Here is a 25259-nt window from a genome sequence, read left to right on the forward strand (position 1 = left end):
GGTGCAGGCTTTCTTTTGTTACTGTCGTGTAGGACATCCAGATGGGCTCCGTCACACCGACTACACTTCTTTAGGCGGCACTCGGCTGCCATGTGACTGCGCGCACATCGGTAACAACGCCTGTTGGACTTTATCCAGTGACTTGCTTCTTCAGCGGTCATCTTCTTGAACTGGTCACATTGTGACAACCAGTGTTCCTTCTCGCAGTACGGGCACACCATCTTCCACTTCTCTTTCGTCGAGGGGGTACTGTGGTTCTTGCTGCTCGGTACTGATTCTGATTGGTGCATGACAGTCACCGATCTTCGGCCATCGTTTACTCTCCTAGGTCCCTCTCTGGAGCTTGGCGTGCTCCGCACGAACGTATCCAGCCGTAGGCTGCTGACTTCTCTCGCCAGGAAGTCGGCTAAATCTAGGAGGGATGGCTCGGGACCGTTAGGATCACGGTGGTCTCTTTGCCGCCTGAAGCGCTCCTGTCGGGCGGGCGGCAGCTTCTCTAAAATCCTCTCGACGTTCGAGTTTGCGTATAGTTCGTGCATACCCTTTTCTCGTTGCGCCCCCAGCATCCCTACCAGGGATTGTACTTTTATAGACAGGTCGTCTAGTGAGCGATTGTCTGTTGCTGGGGGTAGGCGATCAATATGCCTTATCTCCTGTATTACGTAATCCCATATACGTCCATATCTCTGGTCCAGCGCTGCTAGAGCCGCGGTGTATGGGGTTGTAGAGGTGGCATAGGCCAGCGCTATGTTGTGCGCTCGGGGCACTTTCAGGTGCTTCAATAATATTGCATACTTGTGGCGTTCATCAGCGACATCCACCATCATTGTCTCTAAGCACATCCGGAGCTCCGTGTACTGTGCTCGATTCACATGGGTGAAGTCTGGAAACGTCGGTGTGCCAATGTATGACGCCATGGATGGCTGGCACATCGGTGAGCGTTGGAAGAGAGGCCTCCTGGGCTAGTCTCTTCTTACGCCTCTCGGTGGGCTGGTACTGGCAGGGTACCATGGCCCGCTGGTCCAGGTGCTATTCCTCGGGACTGGTCGTGCGTCATGCTCACCCGTGAGTCGAGTCGGGGGTCTGTAGCGCAGAGCCGCGTGGGTATAGCCTGGGCTGTACTGGACCTCCTGGTCCTGTGGAGTAATGTGCTGCTGTCTGGGCTTGACTCTCCTCTGGTCCCTCTTCTTCTTCTGCCAGGTCATCTAGATCCTGTAGTCGTTTATTTAGCCTCTCCGCCGTGTCCGCCGTTCCTTCCTTGTAGCTGGGTCTCACTTGGACCGGTCGGGGAAGGAGTTCGGAGGGGGGTGTAGACTCTCTCTGGTGGTCGAGTTCAAGGTCGCCTAATCGGTTAGGGGAGGGTGCCCTTGACGTGTGTCTTGACGAGGCTCTGGAACCCCTTGTGGAGGGAGGGGGTGTTGCCCTGGTGATCAGCTGCTCCATTAGCTGCGCTTGTAGTCTGTCGCGCTCGGCTTGTAGTCTGTCGCGCTCGCCCTGTAGTCTGTCGCGCTCGGCTTCGCGCTGGATGAGAGCGATGTCGCGCTCTGCTTCTCTTTGGGCACCGTCAGCGGCACGCTGGGTGTCGGACCGGTCTCTTGCCATATTCTCTTCCGTCTGAAGGCGTCTCATCTCCAGGCGTATGTGCTCTTCTTCGCTCCGTTGCTGTGTTTGGAGTCGATCGCGTTCACCCTGAAGTCGATCGCGTTCACCCTGGAGTCGATCGCGTTCGGTAGAGGCTGTCAGGCTGACGAGGAACGCCTGTGACAGCATCCTCTCCGCCTCGCTGGGGGAAGACGCTTGTAGAGGTGAGCCGCTCCTGGCTGTACTCGTTGGGGAGTCCTGGAGCTTTATCTCCTCGGCGCTCTCCTCATCTTGTTCCGTGCAGAGTTCCACCTCTGGAGGGTTGTCTTCCTCCCGGAGCTCTGGGGGGACTACTTCTTCGGTATTGGCGGGGGGTAAAGTCGTGTCAGTTCCCTCCTGGTCCCCACCGTGAGCTTGGTCAGTTACATTAGAACCCACTAGGGCCTCTGTGGTCGGGGTATCCTGGTTGATAGGGTTGTTGGACATAATTTTACTTTCTACTTTTACTGCGTTTACTGTTTGTAGAAGGCTAGGTAGTTTACTGACAGCGTAATCCTCTAAGTACTGAGGTGGCTGTCGTCTACGTTGCGGGCGTTCTACTTTAGGAGGACCGTTTCGTGGAGTGTTCATCATAGGCCATTTCAATATTAATACCACTATATTAATATTACACTGATTACCCTCCGGCTCGAAGGACCAATTGTAACTGAGGGGTACAATTCCCTGACTGTATTGATAAGTATGGTATCATTAAACCACTACCGCTTTATGTACTTTAATTACTGGCCATACAGTACACGATATCTAAGTATGATGAACACTTTCCCACATATGAAATCAGGTCCACACAAAGGTATAAGTCAAATATTTAATATATAGCAAAAGGTACATATAATAATTACTTATTACATTTATGATTTGAATTGAATGCTCTTGTAAGGCAAATGAGTACTCGTATGCAAATCAACACTGAATGTCCAATCTCTGGTTACACAGGAAGCAAGTATACAACCTGGCTCTTAGGGGATTATAGCGATGGTCACTTAATGATTATAGCTGGATAATATACTGAAGGGGTCCCGCCGGTTGTAAGCCAGTAGGGGGGGTAGGAGAGCCGTCGGCTGTATCCCGTCTGGTCAACGATTTCCAGGGAGAATTCAGGTACAGAAAACAGTACCCGTGGAACCTTGATCCACAGATGAATACACTTGGGCTCTCTTGTAGACGATAGCTGTAGCTGTCGCTGTCGGTCCACAACGAAGAAGAAGCGAGGCGACCTCAGTCTGGTCTGAGCGCCGTCTCACCTTGGCTCCTCTCGGGGTAAATCCAACACTCACCGGTGTTGGCGATTATCCGCTCCACAAATCAAAGCACCAAAGCAAATAGATATTCCATGCCGTATAGGGCTCAGCAGTCGTCGGGGTAGGTAATCCAATGTGCAGGTCCACTCGTCCTCGCCCAGAACTCCTCGGATGAAAGCACCACGCGTGGTCTGCCCAGCCTGGTCAAGACTCTAGATAACGCGAGGAAACGATGGGGGTGCTGCTCACTTTAGAACTCTAACCGAACGATGCACCATACATAATAGACTATTATTACTTAATAGAAATACGGTGCCAAACTCTGGCAATTCAGCTATTAATTCGCACGAGGTCTCACTGCTATTCTAAGGCCAAACAGGCCGTACTACACCGCACGCGGTATCGTGGGGTGAGGCTTCACATCTTGTTACTTAGTTGGGTAGAAGGGTAAAGGACTAAGAGGAATTCTACATTTCTTGCGCCATATTTATATGCACAGTGGACAAGTAGTGCCGCTCTGCTTTCGGTAGCCGTATTCCTGCGCGGAGCTGAGGCTAGTAAAGGCATGTCTCGTCGGTACCTTTGAACTTGAACGCCAGGGGCTTGTCCCTGGCGCCTGGTCCTTTTGTCCAATAAGAGAATGAACTATTATGGGCTGTAGTAGAATAAAGGGATATTCAGTGTATATGCACAAGGAATATACAAGGGATATCAAACGATATACAAATACTATTAAATATATATCCATAAATAAATATATATATTCGGTTTAATCTGATCCTTCACAACACTAATAGAGTACTCAAAAGCAGCATTTTTCCACTTCAAGATTTCAAGCTGTTTTGGCCTGGCTCCGCCCATACTCGCTTTGAGTGACAGATATATATAAAGATTGAGGGGGATACTAATTAATTTCACCGTGGGGGGGCATAATCCCACGGGACAATGCATTGGTAACTTGTTTCAAATGACAATATTTACCCCTGTGAATATTATTACACGGATTAGAATATGGGCGTGCGCGTGGGAAACGGTATTTTGACATGGATATGAGAGTGCTCCCTACATCTCTCTCTCTCTCTCTCTCTCTCTCTCTCTCTCTCTCTCTCTCTCTCTCTCTCTCTCTCTCTCTCTCTCCTCTCTCCCTCTCTCCCTCTCTCTCCCTCTCTCTCCCTCTCTCTCCCTCTCTATCCCTCTCTCTCCCTCTCTCTCTCCCTCTCTCTCTCTCTCTAATAATCCCCCATTGCTAGGAAACAATGCTAAACACTGGAAAAGGCAATGTATAAGACATGTAACCTTTAACATCATTGAACTGGCTCAGCCCTGCCCCCCTTTCCCTCACTGTTGAAACTCCACAGTTGTCTCTGTGCCTGTGAGCAGGGTTAGCTTAGCTTAGTTAGTGCTAGCAGCTAACGTTAGTTTAGGTAAATAGTAGGGGTGGAATGATACACATTCGAACCGTCGTTCGTCGTTACGACTTTAAAAACATAGCCAATAACATTACATAGGCCTACACACATCTTGCCATAACATTAGCAGTTTGTACAACACAACGCACGTTTTAACTATGGTAGCCCGCCAGCTAATACAGACAATGAATGTTACCATAGCGACTAGCTAGCAGAGGAGAAAATGGGAGTCTGAGAGGCGGGGTGTTGAAAGACAATGATAGGCGTTTATTCAACATCCAAGAAGGCTAACATACAACTGTGTTTACTAACTCCAACCGGGACTATTGTCGCTTGTCCAGGTCCGTGACGCTAAATTGTCCGTGCGGTCCCCCAACCCATAGATAGTTCCAACTCACCGATTTACGTTAATCCACCACAGTTGCACTCAATATTTAAATAATGTTAGTCTAAATAAATGTAGACAGATAATGTACGTATTTTAAAAATAGAATGAACAGAGCAGTGTTGTTTTGAAACAGTACATTATGTGTGTGTTAGTTTGATGTATGCTGCAATTTATATTGATGGCCTTCTAATTTGTTTATTTATTTATTTTAAATAACAGTGACACTTTTCCTTTTGATAAGAAATCCAGCCATATTCCTTTCATTGTTTTTCAAATACTGCACTTTAATTTCAAGCGGCAAACTAATCTTTCCATTAAGAACTGACAATCAGGGAATTTAAACATTGTTGACAGCTAGTATAGCTGAGCATATTGTTTGTTTGCACTAAGTTAATACTTTGACAAATGTAGCCTATATTTTTCAGTCAGTTCGGTCTTTGTGTGCCAAACATTATTTAAGGCACTGTAAACCTTTATTTTATTTATTTTATAAAATGAGAAGCATGTTTAGATTTTTAAATAAAAAACAACGTATATCGAACCGAACCGAAAACTGTTAGCCCAAAACCGTGATACAAACCGAACCGTCGATTTTGTGAACCGTTCCACCCCTAGTAAATAGGTATTTACGGCGACGTGGGCATACACAAATGGTGAGGATGCAAAGCATGTTATACTAATTGGAGCCGTTGCGAGAAATAAAAAGCAGGGATTTATTTCGGGTCCATATTGTGACCAAATATGCGCACGCTGGAGCCCTCCTGTAACATATTTCCACATGGGCATTTCACATGCTGTTGTTGCTGCCAGATGGTCTGTTTTCACATCTCGCGTGATGATCTCACACGAATCCAGCTGACGGAGCTGCGCTTGAGATTTTCAAAATAAGAGTATCGATATGAACCAATATTTTTTACGTTGCATCGATCCTATTGGATCATTGATAATTAGATCGATGTATCGATCTGGGTCAATGTATCATTTCACCCCTAGAAGGTCCCCGGTTCAATTCCGGCTCTTCTCAGTGTGTCAAAGTGCTCTTGAGCAAGACACTTAACCCCTAACTGCTCCTGATGAGCAGGTTGGCACTTTTCATGGTTGCCCCCGCCGTCGGTGTGTGACTGTGTGAGTGAATGGGTGAATGTGAGGCATAAGTTGTAAAGAGTCTAATATCGCACTCATTTCAGTTCTTCACAAAAAAGACAAAGACCCCACTGAGTGCGGTAGTTACCGACCTTTAAGCCTCCTCGGAACCGATGTCAAACTGTACTCTAAGATATTAGCCATCAGATTGCAAAAGCATATGACGTCTTTAGTTCACCCGGACCAAACAGGCTTCATAAAAGGTCGCCTGATCAATGATAACATAAGGCGAATACTGCACGTACTAGACGCAGACAAAGAGGACACCACACCTAAGGCGATGCTATCCCTGGATGCTATGAAAGCATTTGACAGGTTGGAATGGTCGTTTCTATGGGCAGTATTAGAAAGGATGGGGTTAGGAAAAGGATTCATTGATATGATTAAAGTACTATACAAGGACCCATCGGCCAGGATTACAACAGGCACATTCATCTCCGATATCTTTCCGGTATCACGCTCAGCCAGACAGGGTTGCCCTCTTAGTCCCGGACTATTCAATCTATCATTAGAACCTTTAGCACAATTTATAAGGCAATCCCAACACATAGAACCAATAGTAATCAAGGGCACACAACATAAAATTAGTTTATATGCGGACGACGTAATATTGTTCATGCAAAACCCCAACAACACATTGCCGCATATACTCAAGTTGATAGAGAACTTTGGTGATTTATCGGGATTTAAAATAAATTGGCCTAAGTCGGCTTTTCTTCCTCTTAACATCAGTGCAAAAAAAGACACAACCCTCCCAGGTGCGATACCCATGGTCAAACATTTTAGATGCTTGGGAGTGGAAATATTTCCCACCATAAGACAAACGGTGAAGCACAATTACACAAAAATACAGAACAAAATCAAAGACGACCTGGACAGGTGGGCAAAACTTAAAAACTCAGTACAGGCAAGGGTATCAATAGTTAAGATGGATGTATTACCAAGAATCAATTTCTTCAGCTCAATGCTTCCGTTACCTCCTCCAGAGGGCTACTGGAAAAGATTACAAACCTCCACATACAAATTTATTTGGAATAACAAACCACCTCGCATAAAAAGATCCACCGCACAGAGAAATAAAGCAGACGGTGGCATGGCAGTTCCAGATTTTTTACAATATTTTAAGGCCTTCACATTAAGACCACTGAAGATATGGTTTGACCCCCAGGCTTTGGTATCTTGGAGAGAATTAGAAGAAAACATAGTAGCCCCACAGAGACTAAAAGACATAGCACACACTAAACTTTCAATCAAGCATTGTGAGCGAGAATTTGGCCCAATAATTACCCATGCAATCAGAACATGGCGGGAAACACAAAAGAAATATCCTAACCCTCAAGAATGGCATAATCACACTCCCATATTCAATAACAATGCACTCTTAATGCGAAAACGCCCTATAAGATTCCCTATATGGGAAGAGCAAGGCATACACTCATTAGGGGATATTTTTAATAACAAGGGCCTCTGTAGTTATGTCGAAATATGCACAAAGTTTAACCTCACCGAGTCCACATGGCTTTTTTACATACAGTTACGACTTTGTCTGAGGTCTCACGGTGTTCCATTACTCATACCAATTGAACACCACAGATACCACAAATTTTTCTATGAAAGAGAAACATTGGGAGGTTTTGTATCAGGTTTTTATTATCAATTACTAACGTCCTCGTATGAAACCCTTCAACTAGACACTGTCTGGAGGAGGGATATACCAGACCTGGAAAATGACTTTGATTGGCAAGGAGCCTGGGCAAATGTCCGACTTACATCAAGGAACCCGGATCATCAACAAATCAATCTGAACTATATTCACAGGACATACTTGACTCCTATAAGGCTGTGCAAAATGGGGCTTAAACAAGACTCCAAATGCTCCCAATGTACAAATGGGGACGAAGGAACATTTATGCACATGTATTGGGACTGCCCACCAGTTAAGGCATTCTGGAAAGATGTGTCCCAACAATTATCAATACTCGTATCTTGGAATATACCTGTACACCCCTCGGTATTACTATTGAATGATGTTTTTGAGTTTGCAGTGAATCCACAACTAAAGAGATTGGTTTTATCGGGTATCACAGTAGCTAAAAAACTGATCGCATCACGTTGGTTTCAACCGGAAAAAATGTGCCGAAAAGTGTGGTTTCTTACATATCTCGATGTGAAATATCAAGAAATATCTACAGCAAGAATTCTGGGTCTCAATGAATCCAAAATGTCAATGTGGTTAGAAGTGGGGAGAGAATAAAGGCTAGCTTATAATGGTAGTGTCTGGTTAGGAGTGAGGGATAATGGAGGTACTATCCAAGAGGGGGTCCGGGAGGGGGGGGTTCGAGCTGGAGCATATGTGTGTAGGGTTTTAGAAAATAGGTATTAGGGGTATATTATATACTAACATTTATATAATTGTAATTTCGCTGGATATACACTGTATACCATAGGTGTCAAACTCACGGCCCGCGGGCCAAATCCGGCCCGCCAAGTCATTTGATGTGGCCCCCCAAGAGCTCAGGTAAAAAAAAAAAAAAAAAAAAAAAAAAAAAATTTTTTTTACATTAATATTGGGTTAAAAAATAGCAGTGTTAAAATAATTGTGGGTTAATGCGTTAATAAAGCTTTAACTTTGACAGCCTTAGTTATTACACATTCTTACACATACATGTATGTTGAACATCTGAGGTAACAAAGGAAAAAAGCCAAAAGCACTTACTCCTCAGACATTCTTTGACAATTTTACAGCCCAAAATTCAAAAAAGATCCAGGCGGAATAGGTAACAAAGGGTTGAAGAAATATTGTCTGAACTGTCGGATGCAAACTGGCTGTGTGACATAACCGAGCATCTCGCTCAATTGAATAAGAAGCTGTAGGGACGCAAACAAGTCCCACCCAAAACTTGACCAATATAGTTGTGAACTGAGACAACCCTTATTTTGTTATTTTCTAGTACAGTTACAGTTGTATGTTCATGCAGACACATAATAGCAATTTCATTACGAATTGAAAATGGGGGACCCTGATGTAAACAAGTCGAAAGTCTTTCTCTGGTCTGCATCCCCTTAACAATTGTGTGTATTGAGCTGTACTGTACTGTACCCATTCTGCAATCTGTTAATTAAAGTTAATTAAATTATCTTCCATTAGTTGGATGTATGGCCTCTGCAAGGTTGTGTGCAGCCATTTGTTTTTGTAACATCTGCTACATCTGTCCCACGTGTTATTTGCAGCTCACAGTTGTTAGTTCTGCCCCTCTTGACTGTGACAAAAAGGTTTTGAACAAACTTAATGTCATAGCTTGTATTTGTTATTTACTTGAATGGTTTGATCATTGATTGGTGGAGTAATATGGGGTTCTGATAAACTAAAATTATTTGTTAAAATAACATAAGCTAACATATATTTTTACATTTATGCAAATGAATATGCAATATGTATAACTTGAATAAGTAATAAATACAGAAACACCATGTTTAACAATATGTAAATGTGTAGCTACATTTATTTTACATTACATTAACATTTATACGGTCTTTGGCCCTTTGAGGGCAAACATAATGCTGATGTGGCCCTCTGTGAAAATGAGTTTGACACCCCTGCTGTATACGGTTAAAATGTTATTATAGACTAATTTTGTTTTATCTTGTTTCTGTACTTGCATATATTTTAACCACCTTTACTGAAAGTTTCATTATGCATTGTGTGTTGAGTACTGACTTTTAATAATTTGTTTTGCAATAATAAAAAAAAATATAAAAAAAGCTCTATATAAATGCAATCCATTTACACACACACACACACACACACACACACACACACACACACACACACACACACACACACACACACACACACACACACACACACACACACACACACACACACACACACACACACACACACACACACACACACACACACACACACACACACACACACACACACACACACACACACACACACACACACACACACACACACACACACACACACACACACACACTCCAATAAATGGATAAGGGCAAGACTTGGCTAGAACGGATGGAGTAATGTCATGACCCGTCTTCCTGGCTATCTCATCCTGGGTTTATCACACAGCAGATATGGCTCAGGGAGCAACGGTGCATATTCAATGTGGTAGAGATTTCAATGGCACGGGTTTGAATCCCGTTTGCAAGCAGCTCAGTGGCATCTTATCATCCCCGCCATCTTCCCTGTCACTATAATTTAGTTATTTTCCAAAAAGCACAAATGCCAGGAACGCAATGCAGATCTTGTTCTGAGAACAAAAGACCCCCCCCCCCCCCCCCCCCCCCCCCCCCCCCCCCCCCCCCCCCCCCCCTCCCCTGCCTGCCAGTAATCTGGCTTCAACGCATGACTCACACATAAAACTCCATTCTGATTGGATACTGGCCCAGTGTTGAAAAGTAAACACTGTTGATGATTAGTCCTATTGGGACCGGCCAACCGAAATACCGACCGGCCGGAAATGTGAGAAAACTAGCTTCTTCTTAGCTAAAACCTGTATATAATGAATGATTCATTTATACCGGAGATGCCATCTTGTTATATTATGTTAGGTTATAGTATGTGTCATTAAAAAAGGATGCCATAAGTCCCTTAACCTCTTTAGCTAAGCAGTCCATCGGCGGACCACATATGACATCACGTCATAAATCCATGTCTACATGTATGGATTAATGTTATTATTTTTTTTATGTGCCAAGAGTAAATACCATAATCCTGCTAAAACAACAGTCATAGTGTATATATTCAACAATACGTTTGTTTACCAATAGATTGAAAGTGTTATTAATGAAATATCAGATCAGGAATTGTATTCAATAGCTAGCGAATTTCGACCGGAAATACATTTTTATTTCTTTGGATTATACCACAAAACTGTTATTGGCATAGATTGAGCACAGTTAGTTTGTCTCTACCTTCTGTGAACGTTTAGCAACAATCTGCATTGCAAACCGAATTCAAAATGGCGAAGCCATATCCATTATAAGAAAGTAACTGTACGCGGCTGGGTGGCGCACCGGACATTGCGCTCGTCACGAACGCAAGAGACACCGGGTTCGACTCCGGCTGTTGGTGTTGCCTCCGGCTTGGGCCAGCCGTCATACTAACTCAATTGTTAGCGGGTCGAAGTCGATGGGTGGTAATCTGGACGTTGGGACGCCTGCACATCAGAGACAGGAAATGGCGGGGGTAGTGTGAGCCTCCCACACATTACACCTCGCCAATGAGAGTCCGCGCTGGCAGGTGAAAAGATGCGACAGGCTGCCTCCTCATGTATCGGAGGGGACACATGATGCAAGGCTTCTATCCTCCCTACAAGTTACAACCGGACAGTGGGGGGCATATGCGAGCAACATTTAAGACAGGGGAGGGGAGAATTGGCACAGTGGAATTGGGATGGGAGAAAAATTGAAAAAGTGGATACAAAAAAAGTAACTGTACTTACAGTCGATTTCATTCACGGTTCTTGCTGCACGCCTGGTGATACTAAATCCAGATTAAACTCTGCCATTGGAAAGAGTCGATTTGGCCCGATCCATAGATGTGCAACCTGGCTATAATAAAGTTATTTATAGGCCTGGTATTCTATATTCTATAATAATATTGGAGAATTATCCGACATTTTTCCCAATATGTTCATTATTATTATTATCATTATTATCATAAGTAACATTTATTGCACGCGTTAGTTATTGCCTGGTGCCGCCTAGTGGACGCACTTTGGAACGCGTATTGTGACTCTGGACAGGTAAGCTGTCTCTGCGCCGGCGCGTTGCGCTATTTAAATGACACTCTTGACCATATGCTGTAAGGTGAAAAGCCCTGTGGGCGAACATACTGGCCAACGGTACGTTGCATTGTATGCGCCGTTAATATCCGCAATTATCCTTTCATTCAGATATCTAGTTACTAATTAATGCCATTTATTTCCTTTCCTTTGTATAGGTAAATAATCTGACTACTGACTAAATGCTATCGACTACTGACAGTTGCTAAATGCTACTATCCAATGCTAAACGCTGACTGTTACTAACTGTAACCTGACTATCAACAAACTGTTATCCGTGTCGACTCTGCTGGACATTACCAAATGCCATATAGACCTCTATACTGACATTATCAACTAACGTCTGAACGTACGCAGCTGGCTAACTGCTAACAAGTACTACTATCTACAGACTTAAGCTGCTACTAACTACCAGCTACTAGCTAACCGCTTGCCTAATTGACCACCTGGTGATGATGGCAATACAGTTATCCAAATAACGGAATGTTTGGACATTGAGTCCCAATAAATGAACATTCTTGCAAAGTCCGCGAATTGTTTCTCTGGTTCAATTTATAAGTTGTTTGCCTACACCCTTCCAATGGGGACATTTAGTTGACTCATTGACTGAGACCGCTAGATAATTGGACAAATATGTCAAATTGCATGTGTCCGGATGGCAGAATTCAGTACCATATCTACAACACCTTCTGTTTAATCATCTTCCCTTTATTAATTTGCTTAGATTTGTTGTACACGTGATCTCAAGAAGGTACTGAACGAGCTCAGTGGCAGTTGTTCATGTCTGGTCATTTTTTATCATGGTGTTATTCGCTGTCAAAGATGCAAAGAAAAATCATAATTTATATTCTCCTTTCATCACATCCTTTCATCACAATTTACTCAAGCCTAGTAACAGACACAATATTACTGACTCTGGTAATACATTCACTGACATCCATAGATGTCCCTAGATACCAATAACATGCAAATGGAACTTGGAGAAGTGGAGCAATCTTCAATTTATGTTAGGTATGTATTTTTAGGAGGACTTTCAGAAAATAGGGCTTAACAGGTTATTATCCTAATTGGTTGATGCGTGTTTGATATGTGATACCGTGCAATTTCTGCTCCAACTTCTGTATGTGAAACCAGACTAAGTAAAACCAGGCTAAGTGGAACCAGGCTAAGTGGAACCAGGCTAAGTGAAACCAGGCTAAGTGGAACCAGGCTAAGTGGAACCAGGCTAAGTGGAACCAGGCTAAGTGAAACTAGGCTATGCTGATTGCCTCCAGAACCCTTGACAAAGCTGCTGATAAGTTAAATGAAGACCTATCAGAGACAACTTAACTAAAGACCTATCATGGACAACTTAACTTAAGACATATCAGAGACAACTTAACTTAAGACCAATCAGATACAACTTAACTTAAGACATATCAGAGACAACTTAACTTAATACCTATCAGAGACCACTTGCTTTAGTAAACTGACTATTAGTCTCTTATGACATGTTTGTGTTGCCAGTATTCAGCGTATTCCGTTTAGTTGCTCCTGTTTCTTTTTCTCATGTTTCTTTTAGTGTCGGTGTTGCTTATGATTTGTATTGATCTATTTCGTCCAAACACTACTAGAGTCACTAGTCCTACAGGACTTCGGCAGGAGAATGCCTCACCTTGCAGAGGGAGCTGAGGTCGTAGCCGAATGACTGGGCGTTCCTGGAGCCGGCGTTCATGTAGTTGCCCAGCAGCAGCACCAGCTCCAGCAGGCGGCAGAAGGAGCGGCTCTTCCTCACCTCGTCGCAGGCGGCGTTCACAGACAGGATGTCCGGACGCAGGTTGCTCACCTGCTCCTCAAACTGCAGCCGGAACAGGATGTGGCTCAAGCGAGGACGAAGCCTCTTCACACTGCTCATCTGGCGGGACGGAGATAGAGAGGATGTGTTTTAGGAAACACAGCAGTGAGGATGAGAGGTGATATGGTAGAGACGCATCAGAGATGAGAGAGATACGATGGTATATACAAAGCAGAGAGGATGAGATGATATATGGTAGAGACACAGTATAGATGAGGAGATAGATACGATGGTAGAGACACAGCAGATATGAGGATAGATGAGATGGTAGAGACACAGCATAGATGAGAGATAATATGGTAGATACACAGCAGAGAGGGGAGGAGAGATAAGATGGTAGAGGCACAGCATAGATGATACATGAGATATAAGATGGTAAAGGCAACGCAGAGAGTAGAGCGAAGAGATACGGTGGTAGAGACACAGCAGAAATGAGATGTTAGAGACACAAAAGAGAGGAGATGATAGAGACACAGCAGAGATGATAAATGAGAGATAAGATTGTAAAGACAAAGAATATAGTAGAGAGAAGAGATACAGCAGAGGAGATATGAGATAGACAATATGGTAGAGACACAGCAGATATGAGGAGAGAGGAGATGTTAGAGACACATCCGATATGATGAGAGGAGATGGTATAGACACAGCAGAGATGAGATATGAGATAGACAATATGGTAGAGACACAGCAGAGGAGAGATGAGATGTTAGAGACACATCAGAGATGAGGAGAGAGGAGATGTTAGAGACACAGCAGAGATGAGGATATATGAGATGGTATAGACACAACAGAGATGATATATGATATATATAAGATGGTAGATACACAGAATAGATTATATATGATATATATATATATAAGATGGTAGAGACACAGCATAGATTATATATGATATATATATATATATATATATATATAAGATGGTAGAGACACAGAATAGATGAGATGGTAGAGACACCGCAGAGAAGAGACGATATGGTAGAGACACAGCATAGATTATATATGATATATATATATATAAGATGGTAGAGACACATAATAGATGATATGTTAGAGACACATCAGAGATGAGGAGAGATGAGATGGTAGAGACACAACAGAGATGAGGAGAGAGGAGATGGTAGAGACACAACAGAGATGAGATATGAAATAGATAATATGGTGGGAGACTAGGGGTGGGAATCACCAGTTTCATCACGATACGATACAATATCGATTCTTTGGACAACGATACAATACGATGCAGGTGCCTGTGATCAATATGAGACAATATTATATGCCCATTTAACACAATCAGTGACATTTAGATCAACAACAAAAAAAGGCAATGGAAATATCATTTGACATTTTTATTGTTGAGCTCTTCCAGACATTTAAATGAAAAACAATATTGTTTTTAATACAAATAGACCTCATGTTCACTGTAAAGTGCCACGTTTTGATATATTTAGCTTTAAACTTTAAGTAATTTTTTTTGGAACTCACAACATGCAACATAAAACCCCTTCCTCTCCCAAACCATTCGTGCAATTGTTTTATGTTGCATGATGATCATGAATACATTTAATATGTATTGTATTTTCTATGTTTAAATATTAACATTATCTGTCCATCCTCAGTACATTTACTATAAATATACTACCGGTATACTTCATCTGGTCTTTCCAAACGCACACACACACACAAAGAGAATGGGAGCATGCCTATCCCCCCCCCCCCCCCCCCCCCCACCTCCTTCCCAGTCCCCACTTCTCTCTGCCTATGGCTCTGGGTTAGCTTGTTGTTAGCTTACGCTAACGCAACGTTAATTTCGATCTTTAACGTGACGTGGGCATAAAGGAATGGCAAGGATTGCAAAGCAGGTTAGATGCATTTGACCCGTTGCGGAATAAAACAGCAAGGACATGGTTTGGGTCGCAGAATAGGCACACTAGCCTTGCTCTAGTGACGCTCTAGACGCTACTGCTGTGTGCTGTTGATCCGAGCCGAGCGGATACAACACTCCATGGGATTTTCAAAATAAGAACATCACAATATGAATCTATATTTTTACGTTGCATCGATCCTATTTGGTCATTGATAATAGATTGATATATCGATCCGGATCGATGTATCGTCCCACCCCTAGTAAAGACACAGCAGAGATGAGGAGATATGAGATGGTATAGACACAGCAGAGATGATATGAGATAGATAAGATGGTAGAGACACAGCCGATATGAGGAGATATGAGATGGTATAGACACAAAATAGATATATTAGATATATACGGTGGTAGAGACACAGCCGATATGAGGAGATATGAGATGGTATAGACACAACAGAGATATATTAGATAGATAAGGTGGTAGAGGCACAGCAGATATGATACATATAATATGGTAGATACACATCAGATATGAAAATATAATATGGTAGAGACACAGCAGCAATGATAAATATAATATGGTAGAAACACGGCAGATATTATATATATAATATGATACTATACACAGCAGAGATGATAGAGATAATATGGTACACACGGCATATATGATATATATATATATAAGATGGTAGCTATATACACATCATAGAAGAGATATATAATATGGTAGAAAACACAGCAGAGATGAGGATATATGAGATGATATAAACACAGCAGAGGTGGATATATGAGATACAAGATGGTAGAGACACAGCATATAGGAGATATAGAAGATGGTAGAGACACAGCATATAGGAGATATAGAAGATGGTAGAGACACAGCATAGAGGAATGATGATATGGTAGATAATAATACTAATGATAATAATACACTTTATTTGTATAGCACCTTTCATACAGAAACTGCAGCTCAACGTGCTTTACAACAGAAAAAAGACATAAAATAAAGTATAAAATGAGCACATAAAGTGCAGACATATAAAATCACAGTTGTTCACATTATGATCTAACATCCCAACAGGCCACCTTGTTTATGGTTTGATTCAGTTTTAAATAGACAATAATAAAAACGAGTAAGATCAAATAGACAGAGTAAAATAGTGCAATAGTGCAGTGCAATAAAATAGTAGAATATAATCGATACATTTCTTATTTTATTGTTTATTAAAAAAAATTTACAGTGCAATAAAGTTGTTCTGGATTACTGTTCAACAGTTCAAAGTCGTCTTTACTTTCTCTGTTTGGTATCGACAGTTTAGAACTTGACAGTCTTCCCTCCTGTTTTATACCCACTTTGACCCTTCAAACCTCCCTCTCATGGCAAACCTCCCTCCCAGGGCGCAGTTCCCTCTCTAAGGGTGCAGTTCTAGGCCTGGGTCCTACAGTTTTAAAGCCTGACAGTATCTTGTTTGATACCCACACAGTTTAATACCTGACCGTTTTGAACCTGTAATAAAAAGTAATAGACAGAGTAAAAAAATACAGTGCAATAAAATAGTAGAATATAATAGATAGTAAAATTATGCAATATAATGGACAGAGTAAAATAGTGCTACATTACAATCAACAGCGGGGTGTATTAGAAGGCTATGGTGAAGAGGTACGTTGTTAGCTTGTTTTTGAAAATATTAAGAGATCTAGCTTCCCTAATGTCCATAGGTAGTGTGTTCTGTAATTTTGGTGCCTAGTTTACAAAGGCTGCATCCCCGATTTTCCTTAGACTGTGGTGTTGAACCTTCAATAGACAAGTAGTAGATGATCACAATGTTCTAGGAGGCACATAGTTGACTAGATAATTTGCAATGTAGCTTGGTCCTGTTCCATTTAGTGTTTTGTATATAAGGAGGAGGACCTTGAAATCAATTCTAAATGTTACCGGAAGCCAGTGTAGGTTAGCTAATACTGGACTGATGTGTTCTCTCCTCTTGGTTCTAGTTAGTAGCCTAGCTGCCGAGTTTTGAATGAGTTGGAGTCATTCTGTGGTTTTTTTGGGAGGCCAGTGAGGAGTGCATTACAGTAGTCAAGTCGGCTTGAGATAAATGCATGGATCAGTTTTTCAGCATATTTTTTATTTATAAACGGCCGTACCTTAGCTATGTTTCTAAGGTGGAAAAATGATGTTTTTGAATACACATCAGCTATAAGGATATATGAGAGAGATATGGTAGAAACACAGCAGAGGAGGAAATGCGATAGAGAAGATGGTAGAGACACAGCAGAGATGAGATAGAGAATATGGTAGAGACAGCAGCGAGGAGCTAAATAAGATGGTAGAGACACAGCAGAGGAGAGGAGTGATGATATGGTAGATACACATCAGAGAGGATGATATATGAGAGAAGATGGTAGAGACACATCCGATATGAGATAGATACTATGGTAAATACATGGAATAGAGGAGGCTATATGATATGGTAGAGACACATCAGATATGAGGAGAGATGCGAGAGCATATGGTAGATACACAGCAGAGAGGAGAGGAAATAGATTAGATAATAATAATAAAATAATAATGGATTGGATTTATATAGCGCTCTTCTCTGACTCAGATGGTAGAGGCACAGCATATATGATACATGAGAGATAATATGGTAACTACACAGCAGAGAGGAGATTGATATAATATGGTAGAAACACATCAGAGAAGATGAGAGAGAAGATGGTAGAGACACATCAGGGAGTAGAGATGAGAGAGAAGATGGTAGACACATCAGAGATGAGGGAGATATACAGAGATAATATGGTAGAGACACAGAAGATGAGGGGGGATATATATGATGGTAGAGACACAGCAGAGGATAGAGGGAATAGGAGAGATAGAGATATATTGATGGTATAGACACAGTAGAGGAATAGCAGAATAGATACAGAAGGATAGAGGAAGGAAAATGAAAAACAGAAATTAACTGATGTAGGAATACTGTAAAAAGTAAGGAACATTTAAACAATAAATATAAACACTCAATCCCGGTCACCTTCCCATGATCCACTGTGCAAATAGACATAATACAATTTACTGCCATGCATTTCATGAACGGTTCAAATGAACGCTAGGCGCATGGACCCCCTGCCCTACGAGTGTTTGTTTAACTCGCAGACTAATACAGTACATACATACACACACTTTCTTTTCCTCTTCATACCAGTGAGCCAATCCAATCTGAAATCCATTTATATAACCAGCATAAAAAGTGTTGCTAGGCAGTAGTAATAGATGCTGACAGTGATTTGATTCGAGACCCAGGTCGGGTAAGTTAATTGCACAGTTAGTGCCTGTATAGGGCAGCAAGTGAAGGGGCGGAATATACAATAGGCTGCCTTAGATTACCACTCACACACAATTACTGTAAATTGGAAAATATTGCATTGGGCCCAGGGCCTGGACCACATCATTGAGTGTGTGTGGTGCAGGGGGTAGGGGGGTGCAGTTTGAGAGAGGGGCATTAGGTTAGGTTTCAATTGTCTATTGCAAACAACAGCTGGCTCTGTGGTATATGATCGCCAAGGGTTTAATTACAGCTACTGTTATGTTATCAAATGACTGTCTGAGTGAGTGAGTAGGACAGAGAAAGGAGAGACAGACATAATTGTATTTTCTTTATTTTAAATGGAGGGAGACAGTGAGATAGACATATTTAAAAGACAGCTTAAAACCTATCTCTTTGCTCAGGCATTTCACTGTGGGGTAATGCAGGCAAATATTTGAAGATATATATATCAAATTCATGTGTCGGTTCTATGCTAATTTGATATCACTACCTCCTACTGTATGCACTGTAATTTTAAGATAACTATTTTATCACACTTTTTACTTCTTACTGATGACTATTTTTTACACTGAATCATTTTAAACAATTTTTATTATTTGTATTACTGAATCAAACTGTAAACAGAGAGCATATTGGGATGCTAGATCCTAATGTGAAACACTGTGATTTACCATACCTTGCTATATTCTTACCCTACCTACTTTCATACACTTCCAATGAAATGCATATGTCGGTTATATGATGTTAGAGTGATGCTCTGTTGTTGTGAGCGACACACTGCTCTGTTGTTCTATAAGGTAACTTAGAACTATACTTTGTAAAGAAACTCAAAGTGTTAAGAGCGATGGAAACTCAAAGTACTAAGAGTGATACACTGCTCTGTTATATTTTCTTTTCCTTTATTGAACAATCTTATCACACTTTTTACTGTCCGTGCTATCTTATTATTTTAGCCTATTTTAAACTGAATCAAACCGCACTTTTTTACTCTATCTAATCTATTCTATTTTATTATTTGTATCGTTGAAGAACTGTGATTTGCCTAACCTTGCTACCTCTCTATCTCTTTGCATTTACATTTTTAATTGTTATGCTCGCTTATGCCTGTATTTTTTACTGTTGTGAAGCACTTTGAACTGCAACCGCTGTATGAAAAGTGCTATACAAATAAAGTTATTATTATTATAGGGAGACAGAAAGAGGTGAATGAGTACAGGGATAAATAACTAACTAAAACACAAAACAAAAGGTATCTCTGTTGCAGGAGTAGTGATGAAAGGAGATAGAAGGACAAATAGAGGAAGGATAAACCAATAGCCTGCAGCCTCTTATGTTAGCCAGGGTTGTAAATGGACAAAGAAATAATTATGTTACCGAAATACAAATGGCTTTGTGAAAACAACAATGCCTTTTACACTCGCCAACATTACTAACTTACAAGCCGGTCAAATTTATGCATCAACTGAGAGCGTCCGGGTGTTAATCTGATCATGGCGCTGCAACGAACGGCTGCCTCTCTGATCGCTCCGTCGAGACTGTGCTTTCTTTTGTTAATTTTTATAGTATTAAGAGTTTTATTTGCACCTACTGTTGGTGCATTATACGTGTATGACCGTCAGTCAATCATTGACATTGGATTAAAGAAAACTTACCGATTGGATTGCTCTCTGGATCGGATTGCCGTACAACAACAATGGCCAGCGGAGATCCTTTGTTGTGGCCATGGCCAAAGCAAGGAGACGCCACGACGAAGAGGGAAGAGAGCCGGAGTCCGGAACAGACTGAGGTCCAAACGACACAGAACCACATTGCCCAGCATATTGTTGGCCAATGTGCAATCGATAGGAAATAAACTGGATGACATCAGAGCACGGATCCAATTCCAGAGGGACATTCGGGATTGTAACGTCCTCTGTTTCACAGAAACTTGGCTGAGTCCAGATGTCCCGAATCACGCAATAGAACCGGCAGACCACTTCTTCGTCCTCCGCAAGGACCGGACGGCAGAAGAGTCACTAAAGAAGAAAGGAGGCGGCATTGCCTTCATGATAAACAAGGAGTGGTGCGATGTAGGCAACGCAAAGGAACTGTCTAACCACTGCTCCCCAGACTTGGAGTTTATCACGATAAAATGTCGACCCTTCTTCCTCCCAAGAGAGTTAACGTCCATCATCCTCATCGGAGTGTACATTCCACCACACGCGAACACTGGGGTCGCACTTTCAAAACTTCACGACGAGGTAAACAAACTCCAGACAGCTAATGTTGACGCTGCCATTTTGGTTCTGGGTGATTTCAACAGCGCGCATCTTAAAAAGGTGTTGCCGAATTTCTATCAGCATGTGACCTGTCCCACCAGAGGCGAGAACATATTAGACCATGTATACTCGCAATTTAAGAATGGGTACAAGTCACAGGCTCTTAGTCCATTCGGTAAAAGCGATCACGCCGCCATCTTTCTTTTGCCAAAGTACAAACAAAGTCTCAAGCGAACGCCGGTGGTCTCGCGAGAGGTTAAGCGTTGGGCCGTGACGTCAGAGGAGTCGCTCCAAGCTGCACTTGAATGCACAGACTGGAGTGTATTCCGTGATAACACAGCCAATATTAACGAATACACCGAAACGGTAATTGACTATGTCTGTACTCTGGTAGAAGAAACAATCCCCTCCACCAAAATTAAAATATACCCAAATCAAAAGCCCTGGGTAGACAAATCCGTCCGGGAGGCTCTGAAAGTGCGCACATCAGCATACAACACCGGGCTGGTGACAGGCAACATGGAAGAACACAAGATGGCAAGATACAACGTCAGGAGAGCAGTAAAAGAGGCAAAACGGCGTTACAGGGATAAAGTTGAACTTCAGTTTGAACAGGCTGACTCTAGAGGCATGTGGCAGGGCCTCAGAACAATGACAGACTACAAAGGCACCCCCCTCAAACTGAACAGTGACATCTCCTTAGCAAATGATCTCAATTCCTTCTATGCGAGGTTTGAGGCTGTGAATAACAACACCAGCCTACAAACCACGGCAATGGGGGGGGGGGGGGGGGGGGGGTCTGCTGATGGAGACTCAGTGTTCAGGGTAACAGAGCATGAGGTGAGACGGATCTTTAAAAAAGTGAATATCAGGAAGGCAGCAGGACCGGACGGCATCCCCGGCCGCGTCCTAAAAGTATGTGCCGACCAACTGGCCCCGGTATTCACTGACATCTTCAACCTGTCCTTGGAACAGGCTGTCATCCCCACCTGTCTGAAGAAGTCCACCATCATCCCTGTACCCAAAAAATCTACGCCCGCTTGCCTCAACGACTACCGCCCTGTAGCCCTCACCTCCATAGCCATGAAGTGCTTTGAGAAGCTAGTGAAGGGCTACAACTGTTCCTCCCTCCCCATCAACCTGGACCCTCTGCAATTTGCATATCGCCCCAACAGGTCCACGGAGGACGCCATAGCCCATGTGCTGCACACAGCAGCATCACACCTGGACAAGAGGCAGGGGAACTATGTGAGAATGCTGTTCATCGACTACAGCTCAGCATTCAATACCATAGTCCCCTCCAAACTCATAGTCAAGCTCAGGGACCTGGGCTTGAACTATGACCTCTGCCAGTGGGTCTTGGACTTCCTGACGAGCAGACCCCAGGTGGTAAGAGCCGGCAACTGCACCTCCTCATCCATCACGCTCAACATAGGGGCCCCCCAGGGCTGTGTTCTGAGCCCCCTCCTCTACTCCCTGTACACACATGACTGCGTAGCACAGCGGAACAACAACACCATCATCAAATTTGCTGATGACACAGTAGTGGTGGGCCTGATCTCTGCCAACGACGAAAGGGCCTACCTGGAAGAGGTAGAGAACCTGTCACAGTGGTGTCAGGAGAACTGCCTCTCCCTGAACGTCAGCAAAACAAAAGAGATGATTGTGGACTTCAGGAGGTCGGGGGTCAAGGACTACAGCCCCCTCAGCATCGACGGGGCACCGGTTGAGAGAGTGAACAGTTTCAAGTACCTCGGAGCCCACATATCCGAGGACTTGACATGGACCACACACATTGACAGTGTTGTGAAGAAGGCACGACAACGCCTCTACTTCCTCAGGCGCCTAAGGAAGTTCCAAGTCAGTCAGAAGATCCTTAGGAACTTCTACTCATGTACAATAGAGAGCATCCTGACCGGCAACATCACCTCCTGGTTTGGGAATAGCACTGCACAAGACCGTAGCAGACTACAAAGAGTGACACGTTCAGCCGAACACACAATTGGAGGGGGGCTTCCCACCCTCCAGAACATTTACAACAAGCGGTGCAAGGGGAAGGCTAAGAGAATTATTAAGGACTCGAGCCACCCGAACAACTGCCTCTTTGAACTGCTGCGGTCAGGCAAGCGATACCGGAGTCTTAAGGCGAGCACAGAAAGACTCAGAAGAAGCTTCTATCCTCAGGCCATCAGGCTGCTAAACGAACAATAAACACTATGCAACAACCATCAAATGCACACAGCACACACACCCACGCGCACACACTCACTCAAACAAACAACACACTGCAGCACCCACTCTCCACACTTTAGATCACACAAACACACTTTACACTTTATATTTATTGATAAAGGATTTGCACTACAACTCGTACACCTACTGTGAATTGTACCTAAATTGCACCTCGTCCCATTTCTGCCTTGCACTATATAGTATTGTATATTAGTATGAATGAATGAATGAATGAAAACTTTATTTAACAGATTGCAGAATGGGTACAATACAGTACGGCTCAATACATACAATTGTTAAGGGGATGCAGACCTGAGAAAGACGTTTGTCTTGTTTCCATCAGGGTCCCCCATTTTCAATTCATATAGACATATATGACATACATGACATACAGATAGTCAGTACTGCTACATCTATACATTTATGACATACCAGATTTGCAAATACAGTACTGTTTGTGATACAGAAGGAGTCAAGAAAAGGGAGTATATATATTTGACGTAGAAACTGTACATTGGAGGAGGTTGGGTGGGGGGGGTTGGGTACATTGGGATATTGACAACCATACTGGGTAATTTACATTGGAGGTGGTTGGGGGGGGGGGGGGGGGCACACTGTATAAACAAGTAACACTGTACATTGAGGGGGGGGGGGGGGAGGAGACACTGTACAAACAAACACAATTGTACATTGAACTATTGACAAAACCATACTAGGTAAATGACTGTACATTGGAGGGGGTTGGGTTAGGATATTTACAGGGGCCAGTGTTGAATTGCAGTCTCCCGTAGGTGTCCCTTGAGAGAGGTTTTGAAAGTGGGTAGTGATCCACATTCCTTTACAGCTTTGGGTAGGGCGTTCCACATTGATGTGGCATAATTGCGAAACGTGTTTAGTCCCTTATTTGAGCCGAATCTGGGTTTAACATGATTTGTGGAGCTCCCTCTGGTGTTGTGATCGTGGTATTCACTGACCTTTGGGAAGTATTTTGACATGTACATGGGTACCTTGGTCGTGTAGTGTATCTTGTAGACCAGGCCCATTGCAAGTTGTTGTACTCTGTCGTCTACTCTAAGCCATCCTAGGTTGTCAAAGTGGGCAGGGGTGAGGTGGGTTCTAGGAGTAAGGTCAAGCAGTAGTCTGACCAGTTTGTTTTGAGATGTTTGTAATTTTGTTTTTAGCGCCTTTGAGGTGCTTTGGTACCATGAGGTGCAAGCATAGTCGTAGTACCCCTGAATGAGTGCTCCTGCCAGCGTCTTCAGGGTGTTCTTGTTTACCAGAGAGGAGATCCGGTACAAGAATCGAGTTCGTTGGTTGACTTTTTTTATTACATTGGATGCCATTTTGTCACAGGAGAGATTAGCCTCTAGGATGGAACCCAGGTAGGTAATTTCATCTTTCCTTGTGACAATATTGTCACCCACTGTAACTGAGAAGCCGTCGGTCTTGCTGAGTTTGTTATTTGAACCGAAGAGAATGGACTCTGTTTTGCCCATGTGTAATGATAGTTTGTTATCAGCGAGCCATATGCAGATTCTGCCTAGTTCCGAGCTGAGGGTTTTTTCAACCTGTAAGTTTAACTTGTTCTTGTCAGAGACCAGCAGGGCTGAGTCGTCCGCAAACAGGAACAAGTTGCAGTCACAAGCTGACGACATGTCATTTGCATAAATTAGGAACAGTAGCGGTCCTAGTATGCTTCCTTGTGGAACACCACAGCTCACTGTGAGGGGGGGGGATAGGGTACCGTTTACCTCCACCATCTGTTCCCTCCCCTCAAGGTAGGATTGCATCCAGCTCACTGATAGACTATCAAAACCAATTGCTTTTAGCTTGTCAATCAGAATGGAGTGATTGACCGTGTCAAAGGCCTTTTGTAGGTCCAGCATGACCATGCCGCAGTATTTGCCTGCGTCCACCTCTTGTTTGATGTGGTCATTCAAATAGAGAAGGCATGTGTCAGTGGAGTGGGATGTTCTGAAGCCAGATTGGAATTCGTAGATTAGATTTTTTTCCGCTAGGTACTTTTCGACCTGTTCGTAGACTATTTTTTCCATGACTTTCGAGATGGAGGTGAGAATAGAAACAGGGCGGTAGTTGCCTG

General features: G+C 43.0%; 1 protein-coding gene across 1 annotated transcript in view; it reads right to left on the bottom strand.

Annotated features, from left to right (window-relative positions):
• Positions 1-25259, bottom strand: part of LOC311223466 (protein diaphanous homolog 3-like) — a gene marked incomplete at its 3' end in the record, with an annotated part of 594292 nt that overhangs the window by 90299 nt on the left and 478734 nt on the right. Inside the window, exon 21 of the mRNA XM_084308253.1 lies at positions 13293-13532. Coding sequence (XP_084164379.1) covers positions 13293-13532 — 240 coding nt within the window. The remainder of the gene's footprint in view (positions 1-13292; positions 13533-25259) is intronic.

The sequence above is a fragment of the Notolepis coatsorum genome, assembly GCF_963971535.1.
Source record: "Notolepis coatsorum genome assembly, chromosome: 2".
Lineage (NCBI taxonomy): Eukaryota > Metazoa > Chordata > Actinopteri > Aulopiformes > Paralepididae > Notolepis > Notolepis coatsorum.